At 41.3% G+C, this 24,902-nt stretch overlaps 1 protein-coding gene across 12 annotated transcripts; it reads right to left on the bottom strand.

Annotated features, from left to right (window-relative positions):
* Nucleotides 1-5,054: 5,054 nt before the first annotated feature.
* LOC115109414 (tropomyosin alpha-1 chain-like) lies at nt 5,055-24,055 on the bottom strand. Of its 12 annotated transcripts, none has more exons than XM_029634280.2 (9): nt 23,785-24,050; nt 22,869-22,994; nt 18,842-18,975; nt 18,146-18,263; nt 17,798-17,868; nt 17,516-17,591; nt 16,442-16,504; nt 16,217-16,286; nt 5,055-6,600 (listed from the first exon to the last, which is right to left on the bottom strand). In XM_029634280.2, the coding sequence occupies exons 1-9, from the start codon at nt 23,896-23,898 to the stop codon at nt 6,518-6,520; spliced, it is 855 nt and encodes a 284-aa protein (XP_029490140.1). In that variant the 5' UTR covers nt 23,899-24,050; the 3' UTR covers nt 5,055-6,517. The 12 variants fall into 12 exon arrangements, with proteins under 12 accessions (XP_029490140.1, XP_029490134.1, XP_029490135.1 ...); XM_029634274.2 differs by lacking the exon at nt 17,516-17,591 and adding an exon at nt 16,910-16,985 and having other exon boundaries at nt 23,785-24,046; XM_029634275.2 differs by lacking the exon at nt 22,869-22,994 and adding an exon at nt 23,146-23,271 and having other exon boundaries at nt 23,785-24,043.
* Nucleotides 24,056-24,902: the final 847 nt, after the last annotated feature.

Below are 24,902 nucleotides of genomic sequence, written 5' to 3'. Positions count from 1 at the left end.
GAACGGCAAGCCAGACAAAATTATCCAGGCCTATTTATATAGTGAATATGAATTCGGATGGCAGAAATGATTACATATTAAAGCATTAGACCTCTCACTAAAGGCTTCAGTCATACAAACGCAATACTTAAATCCGAATGGGTTCTCTACCAGATAAGTAAGAATGGCTCACCCCGTGTTCAAGAATGGCCTTTTCCCCTTTATTCAGATTACAACCTCTAACTTTCGGTTATTTGAAAGTGAAATCATCTCAAAAATATAGCTATTTTTAAAACAAGCCATAGAAAGGTGGTTGCAATTTCAGTTTAATACACCAGAAAAGAGAGAACCAATATTACAGCAAATATTATGGTTAAACTGAAATACTCACTGATAAAAATAAATACATATTTTTAGATTAGATTTTTTAAATGGTAAAATCTTTGAAAATGATGTCCTAAATAGGACTAGTGGAGTTATGTCACACATGCAGCTAACAAAAATATATGGAAACTTCTGCTCTATCCAAAATTACAACCAACTAATTGCAGCATTACCGCAAAAATGGAAGAGGCAAGTGGAAGGGGGAGAAAGCAAGGAACTTGTCTGTCGGCCCTGCATTAAATACCAAAATTGGTTATAGAAAATTGTGATAAATAAAAAAGTACCAGTTTCATTAAAGGACCAAAACATGTACAGCTGTGCCATACCGTTTGGGGAAGAAACCTTCGATGTACGATTCCATGGCACATGTACTGATACACAAAACGACTCTGGATTCAAAACTTGGTTAAAATTATTATACATAATTCTTGCAACCGATATGTTATATACTGTATATGGGGCATACAACCATCCCAGCTCTACAGATTTTGCTGCAAAGAGATGGAATCATTAGATCATTTGTTTTGGTACTGTCCATATGTAGCTTTTTTTGGTTGCAGGTTCAGGAATGGCTGAAGAATTGCAACATTTAGATCTGGGGAAGAGTACCAAAAAATGTTGCAGCATTGAAGGTCCACAAGAACACAGTGGCCTCCATCATTCTTAAATGGAAGAGGTTTGGAACCACCAAGACTCTTCCTAGAGCTGGCCTCCCATCCAAACTGAGCAATCGGGGAGAAGGGCCTTGGTCACGGAGGTGACCAAGAATCCGATGGTCACTGACAGAGCTCCAGAGTTCCTCTGTAGAGATGGGAGAACCTTCCAGAAGGACAACCATCTCTGCAGCCCTCCACCAATCAGGCCTTTATGGTAATGTGGCCAGAAGGAAGCCAGTCCTCAGTAAAAGGCACGTTACAGCCCACTTGGACACTCAGACCACAATAAACAAGATTCTCTGATCTGATGAAACCAAGATTGAGCTTGGTTGGAGAAAACCTGGCACCATCCCTACAGTGAAGCATTGTGATGGCAGCATCATGCCGTGGCGATGTTTTTCAGTGGCAGGGACTGGGAGACTAGTCAGGATCGAGGGAAAGATGTACAGAGCAAAGTAGAGAGATCATTGATGAAAACCTGCTCCAGAGTGCTCAAGATCTCAGACTGGGGCGAAGTTTCACCTTCCAACCTGACAGAGGTTGAGAGGATCTGCAAAGAAGAATGGAAGAAATTCCCCAAATACAGATGTACCAAGCTTGTAATTTCATACCCAAGAAGACTTGAGGCTGTAATCTCTGCCAAAGGTGCTTCAACAAAGTACTGAGTAAAGGGTCTGAATACTTATGTAAATGTCATATTTCAGTTTTTTTATTTGGAATAAATTAGCAAAAATGTCTAAAAACCTGTTCTGCTTTGTCATAATGGGTATTGTGTGTAGATTGATGAGGAAAATAAGCAAGTTTTGAATAAGGCTGTGACGTAACAAAATGTGGAAAGAGTCAACAGGTCCAAATTCTTTCCAAATGCACTATATATTTACAACCAACCCAAAAATGGTGGGTTGGAAATTATGCAGAAAATTACATTGATAAAAGCCACAATCTATGGAATATGAAAGCTGATCTACCCCCTAAAAATAAAAAATAATAAGAGCACATGATCACCGCACGGCAATCTTTACACTCAGAACAAAATCGATTAAATGGCAAGTCGGCCTATGGTAACCGCGACATGGTAAAAATGTAACACTTTTCCCTTGGCTATTAGCTGACTGAAGTTTGTTTCCCCGTAGAAAACCAATACAATCGAATTGAGTTTGCAACATTTCCTGAGACCCCTGCTTTCATCAGACCACATTAATTGGGAGCGAATTGGGAGCAGAGATATACTATGCGGTTCTTCTTCTTCTTTGGGGTTTAATAACGCTTGGCATCCAATATGTTGCATTACCTCCCCCTAACTGATCTATAATATCAATCCCTTACACTTTGTGATACAAAATGGGAAAAAGGGGGAAATAAAAAAAGTGAAGGTACCCCATTCCACTACTTTGACCCTATCTGCTCCTGCACCCTGCCAATGGCCTGGGAGGACAGGAAACCACCACTGAACACACACTGTAACTCTTCAGAAATCAAACCTCATATACCCAAATACTTCTCTGCAGCAGTCACCACAACATATATTTTCTTTGATGAAGTTGAATTTCTGCTGAACATTGATATGAACGCTAAGAAGCCAACCTTACTGAAGCATATTTTAGTTGTTGGCCTATCCCTCTGTGCTGGCACAGATCTACTACTCAAAGGGATCCTCTCAGGATCCCTCAACCTTGATCCTTCTTTCTTCACTGCCTCAGATTACGAAACATTCTGCACAATTATGTCTCTGGTCACCTCAATCTGCCTCTCTCGCACCGGACACTTCCGATCCCCAGCAACATAGGCACCCCTACAGTTGACACACACAACTTTATCCACCAAAACCACACAATCTAATATTTATATATATATTTTTCAAACCTTTATTTAACTATGCAATTCAGTTAAGAACAAATTCTTATTTACAATGACGGCCTATCAAAAGGCCTCCTGCGGGGATAGGGGATTAAACATAAACTAAAAACATAGGACAAAACACACATCATGGCAAGAGAGATCACAACAATACATGCCCTTCTGCAGACTTACCACATCTAAGATTCTCCGCCCTCTACACACTGCTGCAACATGACCATAAACGTTGCACTTGAAACATCGGAGTGGATTCGGCACCCAAGCTCTAACAGGACAATTTATATATCCTAACATGACTTTGTGAGGTACATACAGACTCAAAACTCAAAAGGACTGATAGTGACTCCTCTGTTTCACCAAGCTCATCACTGGGTCTGCGTCGCACCAAATGACAGGCTTCACAAACACCAGGAATCTTCACCTTCAATTACTCCACCTCTACACTTAACGCTACCCCAGAAATCACTCCTTTCAATGGTGCCCTATTCCTAAGCGCAAAGCAAGAAACAGATCTTGACCCAGATTAAATGAGACAGAGCACCCGCTTCCTCTGGGTAGAAGAAACACAAATAAATATAAGTCCAGTACAGGTTACCTTCATTCGTCCTTTCCCACCCACCCTAAAACCACAAATGTATCTGCCAAAAGGCAGGGATCCACTTTCTCCAAAAATGTCACTCCTACTGGACCAGATTCTTCTTTATCATCGATTCCAAGCTCGGGCTCTGAGCTCTTTACCACAAATTCCACCTCACTTAACTCCCTCATTCACTTCCTTTTCCCTCCAGAACTCGGTATGGCTTACGGCTCACATCAATCTTCACTCCTTGTGAAAATCTTCCAATTTTCCACATAAAAATGTCTTTCTTCCCTTGAGGGATGCCATCTCTTCGGTTCCTTCCTTTGTCTGTTGCATGCCCCCCAGACTTTAATGCAATCTTGTGGCTAACCACACATTTGCAATGGATAAACCACTTTAAATATTGCTGTATACTTATACAGTTTATACCCATTTTATACCGATTGTCTGTATACATAGCCTATAAGAATATTTGTAAACAAACCATAAATGTCTCTTTTTATTTATTGGAAAGCTGTGAGTGCTGTCGTATGACACAATATCAGTACTTGTTGCATTTTTTACTTGTCTAAGTCCTATCATCAACTGATTTCAGCCAGTGTATAGCTGTAGATTGACGGCAATGTTTGAATGGAATGTTGGCATATTGGCAGTTAATTTGAAAACTTTCTTGCTGGCTAACAAACATACAGTGCAGATACATTTTTCAAATGTATTACTTTATACAATATCTTATCACAGCACTGGCAAACAACGGTTGACCAACTTCCTGACCAAAATGACTGATCTTTATCCCATCACAAGAAGGTTCAGGTCTAATTGTAGTATTTTAATGACTAATTCTGACAAAAACATGAGCCTGCCACAACCATACTACAATGGCACACCTCACAACTGTTCACATGGTTCCTGTCAGCACCTAGAGAACATTAGCATTCTGTTCTGAATTAGCTTGTTTACACTTTCAGTCCATGGCGTCAGGACTGTAGTCAAAACACAGATAAGCTTTTAAATTTGACTTCCAAATTAATCTTCACCTTGCAGTCTCACCTGGGATACAACTGGTTCAGTTATAATCCACTGACCAGTGCCACAGCATGTGGCCTGGAATGAAAACATTACAAATGCATGACATTTCAATTAAAATGAGCTATAAAACACTAAGCTTTATTAACACAAATATGATCAATTACATGTGTAAATAGACTAACATTATTTTTGCTGCATTGCCCCACAGCTACAGTGATCCATAAGCATGCACTCGTGACAAGTTCTTTCTCTCTTAGGAAGTCAAACTAAGGCCTAGACCAGAATGAGCACAGAGTAAATGTAATAAGGCCGGCAGATGAACAGATTACCATTTGTTCTGGAAACACTCATTGAGCTGAGGGTTAAACCAGGTTGATAATGCAGCAGTGTTTAAGGAGACCACTTTATTACCCTCATCTTCTCAATTCAACATGAAAGCTGAAAATATTCACTTCTGGAATTAGTTAACCCTTTATATATTTTTTTATACAATCTACAAGATGATCAATGGAAACTTACTAGAATGTTAAGATACTGTACAATACAGTATATAATAAAATACACAAATCTTAAACTGTGGTTTTATTTATATTCATTTCAGATATGATATACATTTAAAACATCTACATTTAATAAAACAATAGTTTTATGCGAGGCACAATCACGGAGTCTATTTCTAGACAAAAAAAACAAAACAAGAACAGGGAACAGGAATGCATTTTGCAAGGTAATGTTGCCATGCATTTTGTGATGAGTTTCAGGCTCAAAAGAAAAATAAATATACTTTGGGAGTGTAAGTAGATCCCCTTCTAGCCAGGGCTTAATATTGGCACCAAACAATAAAAATAATGTTAGTATATAAACTCAATTTATCAAATGCCGATAAAAAGGGTTGTTCCACGAAATGAGTGCCTTTTGCCTACATTCAATATTTGAAGTAGAAATAGTGCACCAATATTGCATTTTAAAAGCATGTTGTAATTCAATAATGTCCCCTACAATATAGACTACATGGAGAATTCAGATGAACACAAAAAGACTTGCCCTAAGTGCCAAAATCCAGCATTTTGACAAGTCCCACTGTGAACCCTCTGACTCAGGAAGATTTTAACCCACCTAACCCCAAAATGTCTTCAAGTTTTCACCATCATTAGTTTTAAAGGAAAAACAAATAAAACTGTCCCTCATTTTAAGATCAACCCTGTTACCTGAACTCTTTAATATGGTGAAACTAGTCCTACATTTTTATTTTGTTTTAAATATCCAAAGTAACATCTAATAGTTAAATCAGTGTATAAGCAGGTGAGCTGGTTCTACTCTTTTGGCCATTTCCTGGTGTTTTGCTGTGGAAAACAGAGTGGGTTAAGCAGAACATGTCAACCCTGTTAACTATACAGGCTACAAATATTAACTATTTGTGAAGTTTGCATTCGATTGCCGCTCCCTGTTGCACACAACCTTCCATTCCCTGTCACATGGGAATTTATGGAATATTTATGATGAAAATTGTCAACCCTGTTACGGTCAACATTGTTACTTTATATGGCACTTAGTCATTTAAAATGTGTTTTTTTTTACCTTAAGATGAGAACTTGTTTTTCATTAAGTTGAACATATGTTCTTTATGACAGAATGTAAAAATTGGGTGAAACTAAGTTTGTCCCACCAAGTTACACATCTCAAAAGGCACCGAATTAGTGGAATGACCCAAAAACAACCTTTGTAGCAAATGATGCGTCATTTCACCTGATAACTCGTCAAAAGCGAACTAATGTCAATGATTAAAATGCTGACATTATAAATCAGCTGGCAAAAATCTAAAAAAGTGTTTCTCATTTTAGGCTTCATTAAGGAAATGTTGTACCTTTCCCTTAGTTCTGCTCCCTTGTTGAGCTCCACTGAAAGCAGGACGGTGCGAAAGGAAAAGCATCTGGTTATGTGTTCCTCACCCTGGGCATGGAATGGAATGAGGGCTCATGGCAAGCAAGGTGCAAATACAAGAAGCCCAAACCATAGTGGATAAACCAGGCTTTCACATGTTATTTAGTTCCATTAGAGTCTGGTCCAGCATCTGGTGCATATCAAGGTTCTCCTCTTTAGCATGTGCCAGTTTCTCTGTTAGACACCAAATAAAACAAAATATTAAAATCCAAGCTACCATCACACAACATGCAAAAGAAGTATATCGTACGGTTAGGTCTACATAATTAGATAAAATGCAAGACACTTTCAGTTTTAGAGAAAAACTAAAATGCTGTGACTATGCTATGGCAGTAAACATGCAGGAAATAAACATTTTTACAGCATAGCCTTCCCCATGCTCTAAACATGGACAATTAACAATACTGTATATACTACCTGGTTGTATGTCAGAGTATACAGTAAATACAGATTAGAGATAATCCCAGATTTATACATTTATACAGTACCAGTCAAAAGTTACACACCTACTCAATGGAGGGTTTTTCTTTTTACAATTTTCTACATTGTAGAATAATGAAGACATTAAAACTATTAAATAACACATGGAATCATGTAGTAACCAAAAAAAAAGTGTAAAAATATATCTAAATATATGTAATATTTGAGATTCTTCAAAGTAGCCATCCTTGGCATTCTGTCAACCAGTTTCATGAGATTGTCACGTGAAATCCATTTCAATTATCATGCGTGCCTTGTTAAAAAGTTCATTTGTGGAACTTCTTTCCTTAATGCATTTGAGCCAATCAGTTGTTGTGACAAGGTAGGGGTGGTATACAGAAGATCGGCTTTTAACAAATAGGGCTAAATCCATTTTATGGCAAGAACCACTCAAATAATCAAAAAGAAACAGTCCATCATTACTTTAAGACCTGAAGGTCAGTCAATTGTGAAAATTAAGAACTTTTAAAAGTTATTACAGTGCAGTTGCAAAAACCAACAAGTGTTATGATGAAATTGGCTCTCATGAGGACTGCCACAGGAAAGGAAGTTACCTCTGCTGCAGAGGATTAGTTCATTAGAGTTACCAGCCTCAGATTGCAGCCCAAATAAATGCTTCAGAGTTCATCTCAACATCAACTGTTCAGAGGAGACTGCGTGAAATCAGGCCTTCATGGTCAAATTACTGCAAAGAAACCACTAATAAAAGGACACCAATAAGAAGAAGAGACTTGCTTGGGCCAAGAAACACGAGCAATGGACATTAGACTGGTGGAAATCGGTCCTCCAAATTGGAGATTTTTGGTTCCAACCACCGTGTCTTTGTAAGACGCAGAGTAGGTGAACGGAGGATCTCCGCATCGGTGGTTCCCACCGTGAAGCATGGAGGAGGAAGTGTTATGGTGCTTTGCTGGTGACACTGATTTATTTAGAATTCAAGGCACACAACCATCATGGCTACCAAAGCATTCTGCAGCGATATTCCATCCCATCTGGTTTGCACTTAGTGGAACTATGATTTGTTTTTCAACAGGACAATGACCCAACAGAACTCCAGTGCTGCATCAGATGACCTGACGTCCACAGTCCCCCGACCTCAACCCAATTGAGATGGTTTGGGATGAGTTGGACCGCAGATTGAAGGAAACACAGCCAACAAGTGCTCAGCATATGTGGGAACTCCTTCAAGACTGTTGAAAAAGCATTCCTCATGAAGCTGGTTTAGAGAATGCAAAGAGTGTGTAAAGCTGTCAAGGTAAAGGGTGGCTACTTTGAAGAATATAAAATATATTTTTGGTTACTACATGATTACATACATGTTATTTCATAGTTGAGTCTTCACTATTATTCTACAATGTAGAAAATACAAAAAATAAAAAACCCTTGAATGAGTAGGTGTGTCCAAACTTTTGACTGGTACTGTATGCTGTTAGCTTGTTACTCCAGCAGTAACACTTAACTCCAGAATTATTAGCATCACATACAATACTGTACATAAATAAGCTCATTACTTAAATAGATGAAACATTCACACTATGTTTAGTCCTCATTCAAGGCCACTCTTAGTTCGTTAGAGAGAAGGCGGTTTTTCTCAAGTTGCTGGTAGAGGTGATCTTGGCAGTCGGAAAGCAGGTAGGAAAGAGAAAGAAGAGAGGAAATCAGTGCAGTACCAGACTAGAGAGCTCAAGAGAAAGCTTCATGTGGGATCACTTCGCACCTGATTATACATTACCTCGTTTGAAAATGATATAGTATATAGAAGGTCTACTCTCCACAGAACAGTGGAGCAGAAGTGATGGGTAGAATGCCTCTGAACTTTGTGAATGGAGATTTGAACATTTCTCTTGGGTGGATAATTGAGCAAACAAGTAATAAATTGCCAGACACTTGTCTAGTGGGCTCTACGCACTGCCTAAATATACCTTCCAGAACCAGAAGGCATGTACGGATCCTGCTTAAAGTCTTACAGGTGCAGCTAAGGCAGTATAAAAGTTTAAATTCCAGCCTTGTATGGAGGACCACTACCTGATGTCAGATTCCCAGGATTTTCCACATGAAAATATATTAATTTTCAACTATAAAAGGATATTGCAAATTACAGACGTCATGTCATCAACATTGCAATGGTCAATCATACTTGCCATCCTTTTTTCAACTCACTTATTTCAAACACTCAGAGGCAGACAATCTTAGACACTGTCCTTCTCTTTACTCTACCTGTTCAATAGCAACCCAACATGTGCCACCTGTTGATCAAACCATTACATTAACTATATTGTACTTAGCCAAATTACACCCACCTAAGCAGCTACATTTGTTTTAACAACATGTGTAATGCCATGATGCGCCTAAAAACCTAGACCTTCAATAAGTCTGTAAGAACCATTATTCCCTTAAGGCTAGACCCAATAAATGAAAGTTGAATAAGGGCTACAAGTGTGCAGTAGGCCTACTTGCAAGAAATGTTCAGTACAGTGCACTAAATGCATCTTGCCCCTCAAAATGAATGAACCTTTTAATGTCCATTGCTGTTGATTTGCCAACCAAATCATTAGATGTACTGTCAACTGAAAGTGTAAGAAGGTTAGCACCCTAACATTTGTTTAGTTCTGTTCTGCAGAGTTCTGTCATACTATCCAGGTCTCTGCACAAACAATTCGAGCTTCTACTTTTAAAAATCTACCTTTCCAGAAACAAGTCTTATCGTTGCCGCTTGTTATAGATCCCCCTCAGCCCCCAACAGTGCACTGGACAACATATGTGAATTGATCGCCCCCCATCCATCTTCAGAGTTCGTACTGTTAGGTGACCTAAACCGGGATATGCTTAACACCCCGGCCATCCTACAATCTAAGCTAGATGCCCTCAATCTCACACAAACCATCAAGGAACCTACCAGGTACAACCCTAAATCCATAACAATGGGCACCTCTTAGATATCCTCCTGACCAACTTGTCCTCTAAATACACCTCTGCTGTCTTCAACCAGGATCTCAGCGATCATTGCCTCATTGCCTGCATCCGTGGTCAAACGACCACCCCTCATCACTGTCAAACACTACCTAAAACACTTCAGTGAGCAGGCCTTTCTAATCGACCTGGCCCGGGTATTCTGGAAGGATATTGATCCCATCAGGAGAGGATGCCTGGTTACTCTTCAAAATTGCTATCCTCGCTATCTTAAATAAGCATGCCCCGTTCAAAACATGTAGAACTAAGAACAGATATAGCCCTTGGTTCACCCCAGGCTTGACTGCCCTTGACCAGCACAAAAACATCCTGTGGCGTTCTGCATTAGCATCGAATAGCCCCCGCGATATGCAACTTTTCAGGGAAGTCAGGAATCAATATACTCATTTCGGAAAGACGAGGCTAGCTTTTTCAGACAGAAATTTGCTTCCAGTAGCACTAATTCTGAAAAGTTTTGGGATACTAAAGTCCATGGAGAATAAGAGCACCTACAAGATGCCCACTGCACTGAAGATAGGAAACGCTTACCACTGATAAATCTACGATAATAGATCATTTCAATAAGCATTTTTCCACGGCTGGCCATGCTTTCCACCTGGCTACCCCTACCAACATCTCAGCACCCCCTGCAGCAACTTGCCCAAACCCCCCCCGCTTCTCCTTCACCCAAATCCAGACAGCTGATGTTATGAAAGAACTGCAAAATCTGGATCCCTACAAATCAGCTGGGCTAGACAATCTGGACCCTCTCTAAAATTAAACTCAGAAATTGTTGCAACCCTATTACTAGCCTGTTCAACCTCTCGTATCATCTGAAATCCTAAAAGATTGGAAAACTGCCACGGTCATCCCCCTTTTCAAAGGGGTGACACTAGACCCAAACTGTTATAGACCTATATCCATCCTGCCCTGCCTTTCTAAAGTCTTCGAAGACGAAGTTGTTGACCAGACTTGTTTATACTGTATTATTGACTGCATGTTTGTTTTACTCCATGTGTAACTCTGTCATTGTGTGTCGAACTGCTTTGCTTTATCTTGGCCAGGTCGCAATTGTAAATGAGAACTTGTTCTCAACCTGCCTACCTGGTTGCCTACCTGGTTAAGGTGAAATAAAATAAATAAATAAAAAGTTAAAACAGATCACCGATATCCCACCATACCTTCACTATGCAATCTGGTTTCCGAGCTGGTCATGGGTACACCTCAGCCACGCTCAAGGTCCTAAGCGATATCATAACCACCATTGATAAAAGACAATACTATGCAGCTGTCTTCATCGACCTGGCTTTCGACTGTCAATCACCGCATTCTTATCGGCAGACTCAATAGCCTTGGCTTCTCAAATGACTGCCTCGCCTGGTTCACCAACTACTTCTCAGATAAGAGCTCAATGTGTCAAATCGGAGGGCCTGTAGTCCGGACCTCTGGCAGTCTGTGGGGGTGCCATAGGGTGCAATTCTCAGGCCGAGTCCGTCTGTCTGTACAGTAGGGAGAACAAGTATTTGATAACCTGCAAAATCGGCAGTGTTTCCTACTTACAAAGCATGTAGAGGTCTGTAATGTTTATCATAGGTACACATCAACTGTGAGAGACGGAATCTAAAACAAAAATCCAGAAAAATCACACTATGATTTATAAGAAATTAATTTGCATGACATAAGTATTTGATCACCTACCAACCAGTAAGAATTCCAGCTCTCACAGACCTACTAGTCTTTCTTTAAGAAGGCCTCCTGTTCTCCCCTCATTACCTGTATTAACTGCAACTGTTTGAACTCGTTACCTGTATAAAATACACCTGTCCACACACTCAATTAAACAGACTCCAACCTCTCCACAATGGCCAAGACCAGAGAGCTGTGTAAGGACATCAGGGATAAAATTGTAAACCTGCACAAGGCTGGGATGGGCAACAGGACAATAGGCAAACAGCTTGGTGAGAAGGCAACAACTGTTGGCGCAATTATTAGAAAATGGAAGAAGTTCAAGATGACGGTCAATCACCCTCGGTCTGGGGCTCCATGCAAGATCTCACCTCATGGGGCATCAATGATCATGAGGAAGGTGAGGGATCAGCCCAGAACTACACGGCAGGACCTGGTCAACGACCTGAAGAGAGCTGGGACCACAGTCTCAAAGAAAACCATAAGTAACACACTACGCCGTCATGGATTAAAATCCTGCAGGGCACGCAAGGTCTCCCTGCTCAAGCCAGCACATGTCCAGGCCCGTCTGAAGTTTGCCAATGACCATCTGGATGATCCAGAGGAGGAAATGGGAGAAGGTCAATGTGTCTGATGAGACCCCCCCCCAAAAAGAGCTTTTGTCTAAACTCCACTTGCCGTGTTTGGAGGAAGGAGGAGTACAACCCCATCCCAACCGTGAAGCATGGAGATGGAAACATCATTCTTTGGGGATGCTTTTCTGCAAAGGGGACAGGACGACTGCACCGTATTGAGGGGAGGATGGATGGGGCCATGTATCGCAAGACCTTGGCCAACAACCTCCTTCCCTCAGTAAGAGCATTGAAGATGGGTCGTGGCTGGGTCTTCCAGCATGACAACGACCTGAAACACACAGCCAGGGCAACTAAGGAGTGGCTCCGTAAGAAGCATCTCAAGGCCCTGGGGTGGCCTAGTCAGTCTCCAGACCTGAAGCCAATGGAAAATAGAACATCTTTGGAGGGAGCAGAAAGTCCGTATTGCCCAGCGACAGCCCCAAAACCTGAAGGATCTTTAGAAGGTCTGTATGGCGGAGTGGGCCAAAATCCCTGCTGCAGTGTGTGCAAACCTAGTCAAGAACTACAGGAAACGCATGATCTCTTTAATTGCAAACAAAGGTTTCTGTACCAAATATTAAGTTCTGCTTTTCTGATGTATCAAATACTTATGTCATGCAATACAATGCATATTAATTACTAAAAAAATCATACAATGCGATTTTCTGGATTTTTGTTTTAGATTCAGTCTCTCACAATTGAAGTGTACCTATGATAAAAAATTACAGACCTCTACATGCTTTGGAAGTAGGAAAACCTGCAAAATCGGTAGTGTATCAAATACTTGTTCTCCCCACTGTATGTAAAAATGATGTCGCTCTGGCTGCTGGTGATTCTCTGATCCACATCTACGCAGACGACACCATTCTGTATACATCTTGCCCTTCTTTGGACACTGTGCTAACAACCCTCCAAATGAGCTTCAACTCCATACAACTCTCATTCCGTGGCCTCCAACTGCTTTTAAATGCTAGTAAAACTAAGTGCATGCTCTTCAACAGATCGCTGCCAGCACCCTCCCACCATCACTACTCTGGACGGTTCGGACCTAGAATGTGGACAACTACAAATACCTAGGTGTCTGGTTAGACTGTAAACTCTCCTTAAGCATCTCCAATCCAAAATGAAAATCAGCTTCCTATTTTGCTACAATGCATCCTTCACTCATGCCGCCAAACATACCCTCGCTAAACTGACTATCCTACCGATACTTGACTATGGTGATCTCATTTACAAAATAGCCCCCCAACACTCTACTCAGCAAACTGGATGTAGTCTATCACAGCGCCATCCGTTTTAGCACCAAAGCCCCATATACTACCCACCACTGCCGACCTGTATGCTATCGGTGGCTGGCCCTCACTACATATCCGTTGCCAAACCCACTGGCTCCAGGTCATCTATAAGTCGTTTCTAGGTAAAGCCCCGCCATCTCAGCTCACTCGTCACCATAGCAACACCCACCCGTAGCACACGCTCCAGCAGGTATATTGCACTGGTCATCCCCAAAGTCAACACTTCCTTTAGTCACCTTTCCTTTCAGTTCTCTGCTGCCAATGACTGGAATAAATTGCAAAAATCTCTGAAGCTGGAGTCTTAGATCTCCCTCTAACTTTAAGCATCAGCTGTCAGAGCAGCTTACCAATCACTGTACACAGCCAATCTGTAAATAGCACACCTCAGCCCCATATTATTACTTACCCTCTTGCACCCCAGTATCTCTACTTGAATATCATCATCTGCACAATCACTCCAGTATTAATGCTAAATTGTAATTATTTTTCCTCTCTATGGCCTATTTCTTGCCTACCTCCCTACATTTGCACACACTGTACATAGATTTTTCTATTGTGTTATTGACGGTAACGTTTGTTTATGTGCAACTCTGTTTTTGTCACACTGCTTTGCTTTATCTTGCCCAGGTCAGTTGTAAATGAGAGCTTGTTCTCAACTGGCCTACCTGGTTAAATAAAATAAATTATGATTTTCTGAGATATAAAAACAAGGAAAACTTGACTAACATCAAGGCATCCTAGTTTTATTAGAGCGCTTGAGATAACAGAAACTTCCTTCTATGTAAGCTTTTATTTTACCACAACACAAAGATTCTGTTGGAAGAGTGACACGTTTAGCAACACACCAGCGCTACTGGAGCCACAGCAGTCTAGAGCCACAATGCCCCACTGAGGAATACAGAAAACGTATGGCAACTACTCAACCACCTCAAAACACAAAAGGTCGGACCAAACTTCTCTGATCACATGAAGACCTTTCCGTGGAGTCATGAGAAGAGTCACTTGAATAAACCACTCTGTCATACAGATTTGGATTGACAAAGTCTGCATTTGCTCAGATGCCAAAGGGACACCGGACAAAAACCCACCTTCCAAAAGCAAACAGATTGTGCAGTTCACCCTCAACTGTGGTTATCACAGAACAAAAAGGAACTTCAAGGGGGCCTTTCTTCCATACAGAAGTAGACCTTGTTAGTAGTAGATACAAGTGAGCTACACTTGAAAAGGTACAGAAAAGAAACAAAGCACATTGTGTTTCTCAATGTAAGACCCAGTAGAAGGCTCACATTGAAATACAAAGAGTTGTATTGCATTTCAATAGACACCTCGCATGCATTAAGGGTTGACAAAATATACTGAATATTTTGAAATTAAGACTTTAATTTTGTTGGTTGAACAATGTACATTTCAAATACTTACAAAAAAAATTAAGGATGTAAAAAGTAATACAATATGGTCCAAATGAAAGTCCAAATCAGTAAACAAAGAACCTCCATGCTGTGTTCTGTTCATACAAAACAAGTCTCTAGGCTCACGCACTGTACTGCTAAAATGGTTACTGACTATCATGGCGAGAATGTCCTCACAACCACACGCAAGTTAGTGTGAGAGGAAACCACTGAGCTTAAACACTTACCACATAATTGGCCCGTACTTACAGACAATATACAACCACCCTTAAGCCCATCCCTTGACTATGACCTTAAGACTACCTTGTGTATAAAAATGAAATAGCTGCTTTCTAACAGTAACCACTTTATTTTGTATGAACACAAAACAGCAGACAGATGGAGAACATCAGAGACAGAACAGAAGGGTGTGATGGCTGGACAATGGGGAGGTGAGTTGCAAGGAGGCGACAGAGGCACAAGCAGGCAGCACAGTTGAAGAATTACATGGAAGTCATGTCATTGAGGGCGTGGTCCAGCTCCTCACTGATGGCCTTGTGCTTCAGTTTCTGGGCATACAACTCATCTATTGGGACGTGGACCAAGTGCACCAAAAAGGGAGGAGGAGGGGGCAGAAATGGAGGGGTGCATGGGAAGGGGGGGTGAAGGGTGTCCAAGTCATCAGCAAGACCCCAGAGGGAGGGGGAGAGAGATGGACAGAGTGGAAAAGGAAAACATGTTATACCAGAAGAGGATAGAACAGAAATCTGAATGAGGCCATGACAAATTCTTCAGCATCATCAAGAAATAGTGAATATATTACTGGAGCTGGCCCTTGAACATCTCATGTCAGAGATTCCATTACCATATGGCTGCTTCCTCAGCCCTACTAATTACTATGACAGCCTCATGAGACATTCTTTAATCAGATGGATGATTAACAGGAATCAGCAGCTGTAGGGCAGCATTTCCCTTACCATGACTAATAGCCCGTTCTCATTGAGCAGATGCAATGCAACTTCATTGTTGCAGATACAGGCAAAAGCAACCCAATCTATGAACAATCTTAAATATAGAGTGACAAGGAAGACCTGTCAAATGTCCAACTACCAATGTAATTGCCACTCAGCTGTAACCCAAAAGTATATTGACTCAATAAGGGGTACGTGATGCTCAAAAGACACTGATAATAACAGAAATGAGAGGTAGCAAAGATTAGATTGCAAAAAAAGGGAAGATGATTTCCTCCTCTAGAAGAGATTTGAAAAGTAGACACTCACCGAATGGCCATGAATGAGACCAATTGACACTATATAATGTAGGCCTACTCCAAACAGATCAAAGTACAGTTTTGAAATTAACTGCAAAAACGTAATACCTTCCAAGTCGTCAATGGTCTTCTCAAGCTTGGTTACTGATCTCTCAGCGAACTCAGCACGTGTCTCAGCCTGTGGTAGACAGACAGGTTCTTAAGAATCAGTAAGTCTTTAAAGTTCACACGGTGAGTGATACTGTGATAGTTTAGGCCTACAGCACCTACAGCACTGAACTAGCCTGGCCTCTGGCCAAAGTCTGTAGATAAGGGGGGGGTTGTGAAACTTGCCTCCTTCAGCTTGTCGGTGAGGACCTTCATCTCCTCCTCATACTTGTCCTCCTTATGTGAGTACTGTGGACCAAAAGAGTCATGCATTTACCCACAGATAACTGCTACACCCCCACCAGTCTACAGAGACAGATACATGGTCTAAAAACACTCACTTTACATGTTATATAAAACAAAGACTTTACATCTAATGACAATTTATCATAATACAGTTCTACCATGATACAATAAGTTTATATTCAATTGACAGAAAAAAAATACTGGAAGGTCCATTTGCCTTACATCTGCAGAAAGTACAAAGTTAGACTAATCTTAGACCAAGGCAATTTGTATGCCAGATACTGTATCCATTGAACAAAGTGTTGCTGTAAATGGTTCTTTAGGTTCCTTCCATCCATTAATTCTCCAGCATGGCTCTGGAGAAGCTGGTATGGACAGCATGCCTGAACACAGCAGCAGACTACCTACCTTCTCAGACTGGGCCTCCAGTGACTTCAGGTTGTTGGTCACAGTTTTCAACTCTTCTTCAAGCTCAGAGCATTTGCTGGTGTTAGAAGGGAGAAGGTGCAGAGGGTCCAGAGAAAAGTGTGCCGAAATGGAGGGGGATATTGAGACACCAATGAGAAATGGAAGCAGGAAGGAAAGAGGGAGAGCAGGAAAGAGGAGAAGAAATAAAAACAAAATGAATACGAACTAGCAGAACTACAGGAAGGAGACCAAAGTACCTCAACACAGCAGGAACGTGACAATATTAACAGAGGTGGAGAGTAGACTACAAAGAAAACTTTCATAAATGCCTTTTAGCATGCAGATTTGGTCAGATTAAGACTACTGGCTAGTGCTGCATGTGAAAGATGTTATTCTTGCACAGTCCCTGCCAGGTTAGAGGTGTAAAAGGTTCTGGTTTTAGGATATCCCGAGCATAAGCCCAAACAAAGGAAAATATAGCAAAGCAGAGCAAGGTGCAAAGAGGAAAGAGGCGTCATTCAGCAGAGTGAATGAACGTGACAAGAGGAAGTAGTACAAAAGTCTATAAAGATGGGTCTAACAGAATACATTGTTAGTCTGCAGTACCTTTGCTTCGGAAGCTGTAAGTGATTTTAAGCTTTGTTCCAAAACTCTTAGCTCGTCCTCCGATCTTCGAATCCGTCTGTTAGTGGATGTGGCGAACGAAACGGCCATTCAAAACATGGAACACATGCAAATTAATAGTACATGCAACAACGAGCGTGAGCAACATGTTGAAAATAAACACTAAACTTTGAGCCAGGCGTGGTGTTAAAGTAGAATGTTAAATAACTCCAGCCATGCATGTTAATTAAGTGCAGCGTTACTGTTAGGGGCATTAGATCTTACCCTTCTGAAAGTTCAGCGCGCTCCTCTGTACGCTCCAGATCACTCTCAATGATGACCAGCTTACGGGCAACCTTTAGGCACAGAACACCAAGGACTTACACTCTATAGACAAAATGTCTGTGTATATATACACACACAATACATCTGTGTACTGTACATATACCCTATATGAATTGGGGTATGTCAGGGTAGAGATGACTAAATCACCATGTTTGCTTTACAAAGTGGACTCAATCATACGTGTGTGTGTGCCATTATGTTATTGTAGGTTAAAGGAAGGGTGTGGGGAGGCTGGGCTGCAGAGACAGCTGGACAGCAGCCAACAACTGCAGTAGCTGAGAGACTCGCCTCCTCATATTTGCGGTCAGCCTCCTCGGCGATGTGCTTGGCCTCCTTCAGCTGGATCTCCTGCAGCTCCATCTTCTCCTCATCCTTGGAGGCTCTGTTCTCAATGACCTTCATGCCTCTGAGCAGGGAAGGGAGAGACAGGCAGTAGACATTAGAAAGAGTCCCATCCCTAGGCTCATAGCAGCACTGCGCAGTAACTCAATGACTCAGATCAATAGTTTGAGTCTAAGACTAAACTTGGGTGGGCAGTGTACGCCTAGTGCACATCCAGACTGGCTGGCTGCTTGTGAATCTTTAATATGCCCTTTCAATGTCAAGGCCTGGCAGCTTTCTTATGGGACTGATGGGGAAAATACTGCACTGCTGTAGCACTGGGGATGACAGGGCAGGCCTAGCCCACACAGGGTCTGACCTACAGTCTCAATAGAGTTCAGGCACTGGGCTGTGCAGCACAGAGGGGCTGTTTATACACCAAACAAAGGAATGGAAACAGAGCCTCGCGTCACGGCCCATTTATTCAGGACCTCAGTCTCGACAAACAGCTTGTGTTTGTTGAAATTGGTCTGTGGCACCGCCAGTCATGACTTAGGCTAAAGCTGCCCTTAGTCTAAAGGCCCTAACAACTCCAAATACAGTAAGGAGCAAGGGAAACAGTCTACTCTACAGTCTAACTCCCTGTCCTCAATAAGTGCACACCTCTCAGACTCATCAGCTGCCTTCTCAGCCTCCTCCAGCTTGGTCAGGGCAGTTGTCAGACGCTCCTGAGCACGATCCAACTCCTCCTCAACCAGCTGGATACGTCTGTTAAGGGAAGCGACATCGGCCTCAGCCTAGGAGAGAAGAACTTGTCAAAACCTGCATCTTGGGGCAAAATGTATTAAGACAGACAAACATTCATACACAGTACTCTCAAGGACACACAAACAAATATCAACATCAATAATACTGGTGACTTTTCCACTAGTGTCTTGTGCGTTTTATAAGTGAGCAGTCTGGGTAATTACTATTTAAGTGGTGCTTTCTGCATCCGTCAACCTAACGGCAGTGGCATCTGTTGGGGAGAGAAGAGGGCCTTCCCAGGAGGATTCCCCTGTGCTGTGCTGCACTCCACACACTGCGTGTAATGAGAACAATGCTCCTGGCTGGCACAGGCTGAATACCTAGCCTCATTATGAGACCCCAGAGGGGACATTAACAAGGAGCCTGCTGCAGTCATTGTGTGCCACAGAAGTTTACACTGCCAAAGGCCACACACACACACCACTGAAGGAGTCCCCAGTGGACCAAAACTGAAGATTCGATTAAGTTCAGCTTTCATGTCACAAAATGGCTACTCTATCTTTGTTATTTGACTGGTGACCTGTTGTGGTGTGACTTACTATCAAGTTTTCCCCCTTAATGTTCTGATTATCTTACCTTCAGTACTATTAAGTTATGTAACCATTGCACTATATATATATATATATCTTTTTTTTCAACACATTTGATACAGAGGAAGTGAAATTCAGCTACAATGCTACAGGTATGCTTTTATATGTGGTAATAAAACTGAACTTTTGATAGCAGAAACAATGGCTAGGGACAGCCGCTCCTCCATCCCTTTTTTGTTTCTATACGCACTAAAAGGCTACTTATTTTAAATCTTAAAAACACTTTTTGTATGGAAACCAAAAGACAACCATATGTGACCTTGGTTTATGAGTATGTGCAGTGGCACTAACCCAGTCTTTACACCTGATTAACCACTCAGAGGCCTGATCACATACCAAGACTTGGAAGAGTGGTGTGCAGGATCAAAGTCCATTTCATGTTGCGAATGGAGATATAGAAACTAGCCAGTGAAATTAAGATAAATATCAGTTCATCTAGTGGCTTTTCAAACCCCACCCCAAAGCCACACGTGTTTCCTTTAAATAAACTACCAATAACCTAGTCATATAAGTGACCATGTTGATGCAGGCAATTAACCCTCCAAATGGAAAATGCATTATAGGCTGCATTTCCTGTTTCTATAGGCCAGAGTCTGGCCCCTGTTCTTCAGAACATGTCACAACTCTTTGTCCTTATAACAGAAACGTTGTTTCAAATATAACCGACAGTATTAACAGTCTGTTATTGGTGTTCCTCAGCTCTGTTGCAGCATTTATTTTGAAGTTCCTTCCTGCTTAATTAAGTGAAAGAGTTTCAAAAAGAGTTGAGTAAACTTTGTGCTGCAATTGTGTCAACGAGAATAATTTACTCAAATGTAATCTTTAGGTAACAATATATACTAAAGTGTGTGCAATAAGTAGCCTAGCATAGGAAATGAAAATATTGGGGGTGATGCAGTACCAAGAAACAATGTAGGCCTAACAATGCTGCAAGAACTGCTTGTGGCAACAGTTACATCATGTCCATCAATTAAGATACAAATATTCACGGGGTACAAAATAAGCATGATTAAAGTATAATTTAAATTCATCAAAAGGCCTGAAGTCCTCTACCGCCACAGTTGAACACTATTTATACTTGAGGAAATCATCCAATTGGTCTCAAACGCGTAATCTGTCAAGAGTTGGCATATTGTCAGCAATGAGCATGACACATTTAGTTTGTTAGCTACCAAACACCCCAACGGGATGTCGGAGAAATTCCGCTGTCAGTGTGCTGCGTGCATCACCATGCATTTGTACAGCCTGTGCAACTCCATCGGACATTAAACATTGCAAAATTAATATATCATTGTTGCACTTGATACATATTTTGAAGCAATTTTACAGCTTTGCAGTTATTTTATGACATGCTTACTGATTCTCTGGCTTTCCTCTCCAAACCCAATTCTCTCTGTAGTCTTTCAGTTCTTTCTTCGGCACCGTCAGCCTGCTGTTGCAAGGTTTTTATTTTCCGTTTAACCGCTTCCAATGATGTTATACCTGCCATTATGTCAACTTGCTAAGAAAACCACGTTTTTAAGACTTTCCTTGGAATGGACATTGAGCACAACGACGCCCTGGAATGTACGAGGATGGCTGCCCGCGGTACTCGAATCGTCTGTGAGGACGCACACAGCAATAACTGAACATTACACCGGAAGTAACCATATTTTCATAGCCAAGTCCAAGGCTACAACAAACGAAAATATATTGACACGTATACAAACAAATATTGATGTCGTTGTTTTCGTAATATAATAATGGTTAAACAACATTTGGTCACAATAAAAAGTGTATATGTGGTAGACATACAGTAATGATAAGGGCACGCCTTGTTATCATAAGCGTTCCTCAGGTAGGCTACCGTGCACTGGCATATAGCACCATCTGCTGCTATTATCTATAAAGTACACATGGGACTGAAAAGATTTTCAGACTGTAGTTCCTACATAGCCCCAAGAGGAGGCCCTCTATATGCATTTGTAGAATCTTACTCAAGGAGTTCAACAAGTGGTTTCTTTCCTGATCTATTTTCCTTCATTTGCAGTGGTATGAAAACATAAGATAGATGAAGCACAATGGCGAATGTCTTCCATTAATTGGCTTTCACCAGTTTTTCAACTATATTATATTGGGGCGAAAGGTAGCCTAGTGGTTAGAGCGTTGGACTAGACCGAATCTGTCGTTCTGCCCCTGAACAAGGCAGTTCCTAGGGCGTAATTGAAAATACGATTTCCATCAACGCAGATTAGGGAAAGGAGATGCGCATAGGAAGTTCCTTCAGTCGACTGAGATGTAGGCTACCCTATGGACACTTTCAATAAATGAAAATCAGTTGTCAACGTTTCATTTGATAACCTCTTCATTTGTTGATTATTGCTGTTTTTTGTTGTTGTTAATCTTTACTTAGATTATCATGCCATACAACTCCAGCCTATGTATTTGATCATTTTCTTCTGCTCCTGGATGCAGCTCCTTGTGTCACGCATGAATCTACATGCACACATATTCGGAATAGTTTCCCATTTGATGTAGTATTTCCCTAATTAAAAATGTCGATGCATGAAGCCAAATTACACTCTCGGTAGCCTATGGGTTTAACTAAACTGACCTAAAAACATAAATTATAGGAACAAAAAATGACATGTTCAGAGGAAAATCGAATTTACTGTAGTCTGTTGCAAGAACAGCTCAAAGAAGTCATTTCGGTCTAACTTGACCATTGACCATATAAAGCAGTGAGCTATATTTATCCCTGCGCTGCTCTGTGTTCGCTCTCTGCTTGGAAACGGCCCATTTAACTAATTCAGTTTCCACTCATAAATGTCCCCTCTTAAGGAGCTGTAGAGAACTTGATTTACTGTCTTACATTGATGTAGCATATAGCATGGGGGTATCATATGCAGGCCATCTCAAAGGTGGAGACATTCATACACAAGACAACTGAAACACTTTTTGTTTTTAAGGTTGATATGACTTAGGGGACTTGTGATCGTTGACAGACAAACAAACAAACATCAACAAAAGATATAAAATGACAGTTCAACAATATCTGGCACTATATCATGATCGTTTATGTGATTAAAATATTATGCATATGGCATAATAGGTTACTTTCCAGTTGGCCCATATACATATAGGGGCTGGACATGACCTACATTTGGTAATATGAGAATGGACTTTAAACAAAATAATGAGACAGAATAAAGGCCTCTCACTGTCATTTTACAACTTTTACAATTTGATCTGTGAGACAGAAAAGACGTGGGGAAGCAGTGTGCAGGAATTGTGATTTTGTGCCCTTTACTTACATCAGTGGCTTTCTTCTCAGCCAGCTCAAGTTTCTCCTGTGCATCCTTAAGAGACTCAGAGTACTTGTCCAACTCATCCTCTGTTCCCTTCAGCTTCTTCTGCAGAGCTACCACGTCATCCTCGAGCTGAGGTGTGTTTTAGTGCGGATAGTTTCACAGGGGTAATCAGCGTGAAACAGAAGGCGTGAGCGCACACAAGGTACAAGAGCGCAGACGGACAGCGGAAGGGAGAGAGAATAGAGAAGTTAGGGGAAATCATGCGAGCCACACAAAATACCTTGGTGGCCACCTCCTCCGCGCTCAGCAATTTTTCCTCGGCGGCTTGGAATTCATCAAGCACTTTATCTCTCTCATCTTCGGTGATCCGCAATTTCTTTTCCAACTCACTTATTTCATCCTCTAACTACACATGTACAAAGGACAACATTTTATTTAGTTGAATAGAGCATCTGAAACAAGTGATAATCATATTGCAATTATTCTGAAAGTATAGGCTACATGTTTCTCAATAGCCTATCCATATTCCCCACAACAGCAATATTCACCATTACAATAATGTTTCTATTATTCCCATTTATAATTTCCCTACAGTTATTTTTTTATTCACGATTTTGTTGTAGAATGTATAAGGCTACAGTAATACAACTCCATCCACCCATCAATAAGTGAAATAGACAATTGATTCCAATAATTCATACCCACGTCACGAATTAGCCTACCAGTTGTGAAAAGTTATTGGTATATATACTCCTCAGATCCTCGGATCATTCAAAATACTCCTTATTTTGAATGATCCGTAAAAGTGATACATCCACATTGTAGAGGTGGTCCATATTAAGAGACAGTGGCGCACAGAGCCACGGGTATTCGGGTGCTTTTTCTAGGATCATTTCGATTTTCCAAATAAAATGCCGACCTGTTTGCTCTTGTCCTCTGCTGCCTTCTTGTCTCCCTCGGCTCCCTCAGCTCTGTCCAAAGCATTCTCCTTGTCGAGCTTAAGCATCTGCATCTTCTTCTTGATGGCATCCATGGCTGCTTATTTTGTTGCTTGGCTCCACCAAATGTTCCAAAAGAGAGCCGAGGAAGGAGACTGAGCGTCTGTGTCTTACTGAACCTTGGTGGGAGTGCAAGCTCTTTCTGACTGTGCCCTGTCAAATAAGTACTTTCAAGGGGGTGGGGGGAGACTGAATTCCTTTGGACATCCAATACTTATTTGGAGACGGCATCTCGGGGGTGCCTTCCCCTTGCCGTATCTTTTTTTAATGGATCTGCTCCGGTGATTCGCTGCTCTCAGACATTTGACCATTGATATGACTATATAAGGATTTGATGGGGAGGAAAGCACAGCCCCCTCAAAACGTAGGTTCAGTTTTCTAAAGTGCTGCTGTTTGGGCATGACACAATCCCGAGAAGATGGAGAGGAACTGTGAGAAAAACGTGCATTTACCCTTATGGAGTTGACACATTATTATACAGTTGCATCGGTGTATTTTAGAAACTGCTTAGAAACAGCATGTTAGCTGTGGACCATACAGTACAGTATGTAAAATGTATTGAGATTTGTCCATTCTGAGCTGATTTCAAATCGTGTTTAATGTTTTTTTTTTTGCCATTTTGTCCCAGGATACTGGACCATATACAACCGTGCCAGTGCCCAGTGCTACTCATGGAGCTGTCTGCAGGGCGTACATCAGCTTCTTTCCATCAGCATTTGTGTTGATATTGTCCTACTGTGAGGTGTTGTATTAGCTCAGGTCAAGTGTACAGTCAGTGAAGAGGTACTGCTGGTGAAAAACTCAGGTCAACCAGCCCCTCGAGGCATTGTTCACAATCTGAGAAGAGCCAGATAATGTATCAAGTAGCCTCCCTGCTAACTCTTTAAGCCAGACAGACTCCATGGGATACCCAAGTGAGATGGTATTTCAACAGCCCACCTGCTCCCTTTGACAGTCTACAGTAGCTGTGTAGTTCTCATGTTAGAGAACTGTCACTGCTGTTTAGGCTGTTCAAGATGGATATATGAATAGTAATCAT

This window comes from Oncorhynchus nerka, linkage group LG25, assembly GCF_034236695.1.
Source record: "Oncorhynchus nerka isolate Pitt River linkage group LG25, Oner_Uvic_2.0, whole genome shotgun sequence".
Classification (NCBI taxonomy): Eukaryota; Metazoa; Chordata; class Actinopteri; order Salmoniformes; family Salmonidae; genus Oncorhynchus; species Oncorhynchus nerka.
Note: the sequence above shows the minus strand (reverse complement) of the source record. Positions and strands in the feature narration are given on the sequence as shown.

What these genes read in the sequence shown, in the direction of transcription:
- LOC115109414 (XM_029634281.2), bottom strand. Translation starts at nt 23,898, where the DNA reads ATGGATGCCATCAAGAAGAAGATGCAGATGCTTAAGCTCGACAAGGAG. An exon ending in GCAGCTGATGAGTCTGAGAG is followed by an intron (nt 18,264 to 18,841) that starts GTGTGCACTTAT and finishes TTCCCTGCTCAG; the next exon opens with AGGCATGAAGGTCATTGAGA. An exon ending in GACCATTGACGACTTGGAAG is followed by an intron (nt 15,425 to 16,216) that starts GTATTACGTTTT and finishes ACGTCCCAATAG; the next exon opens with ATGAGTTGTATGCCCAGAAA.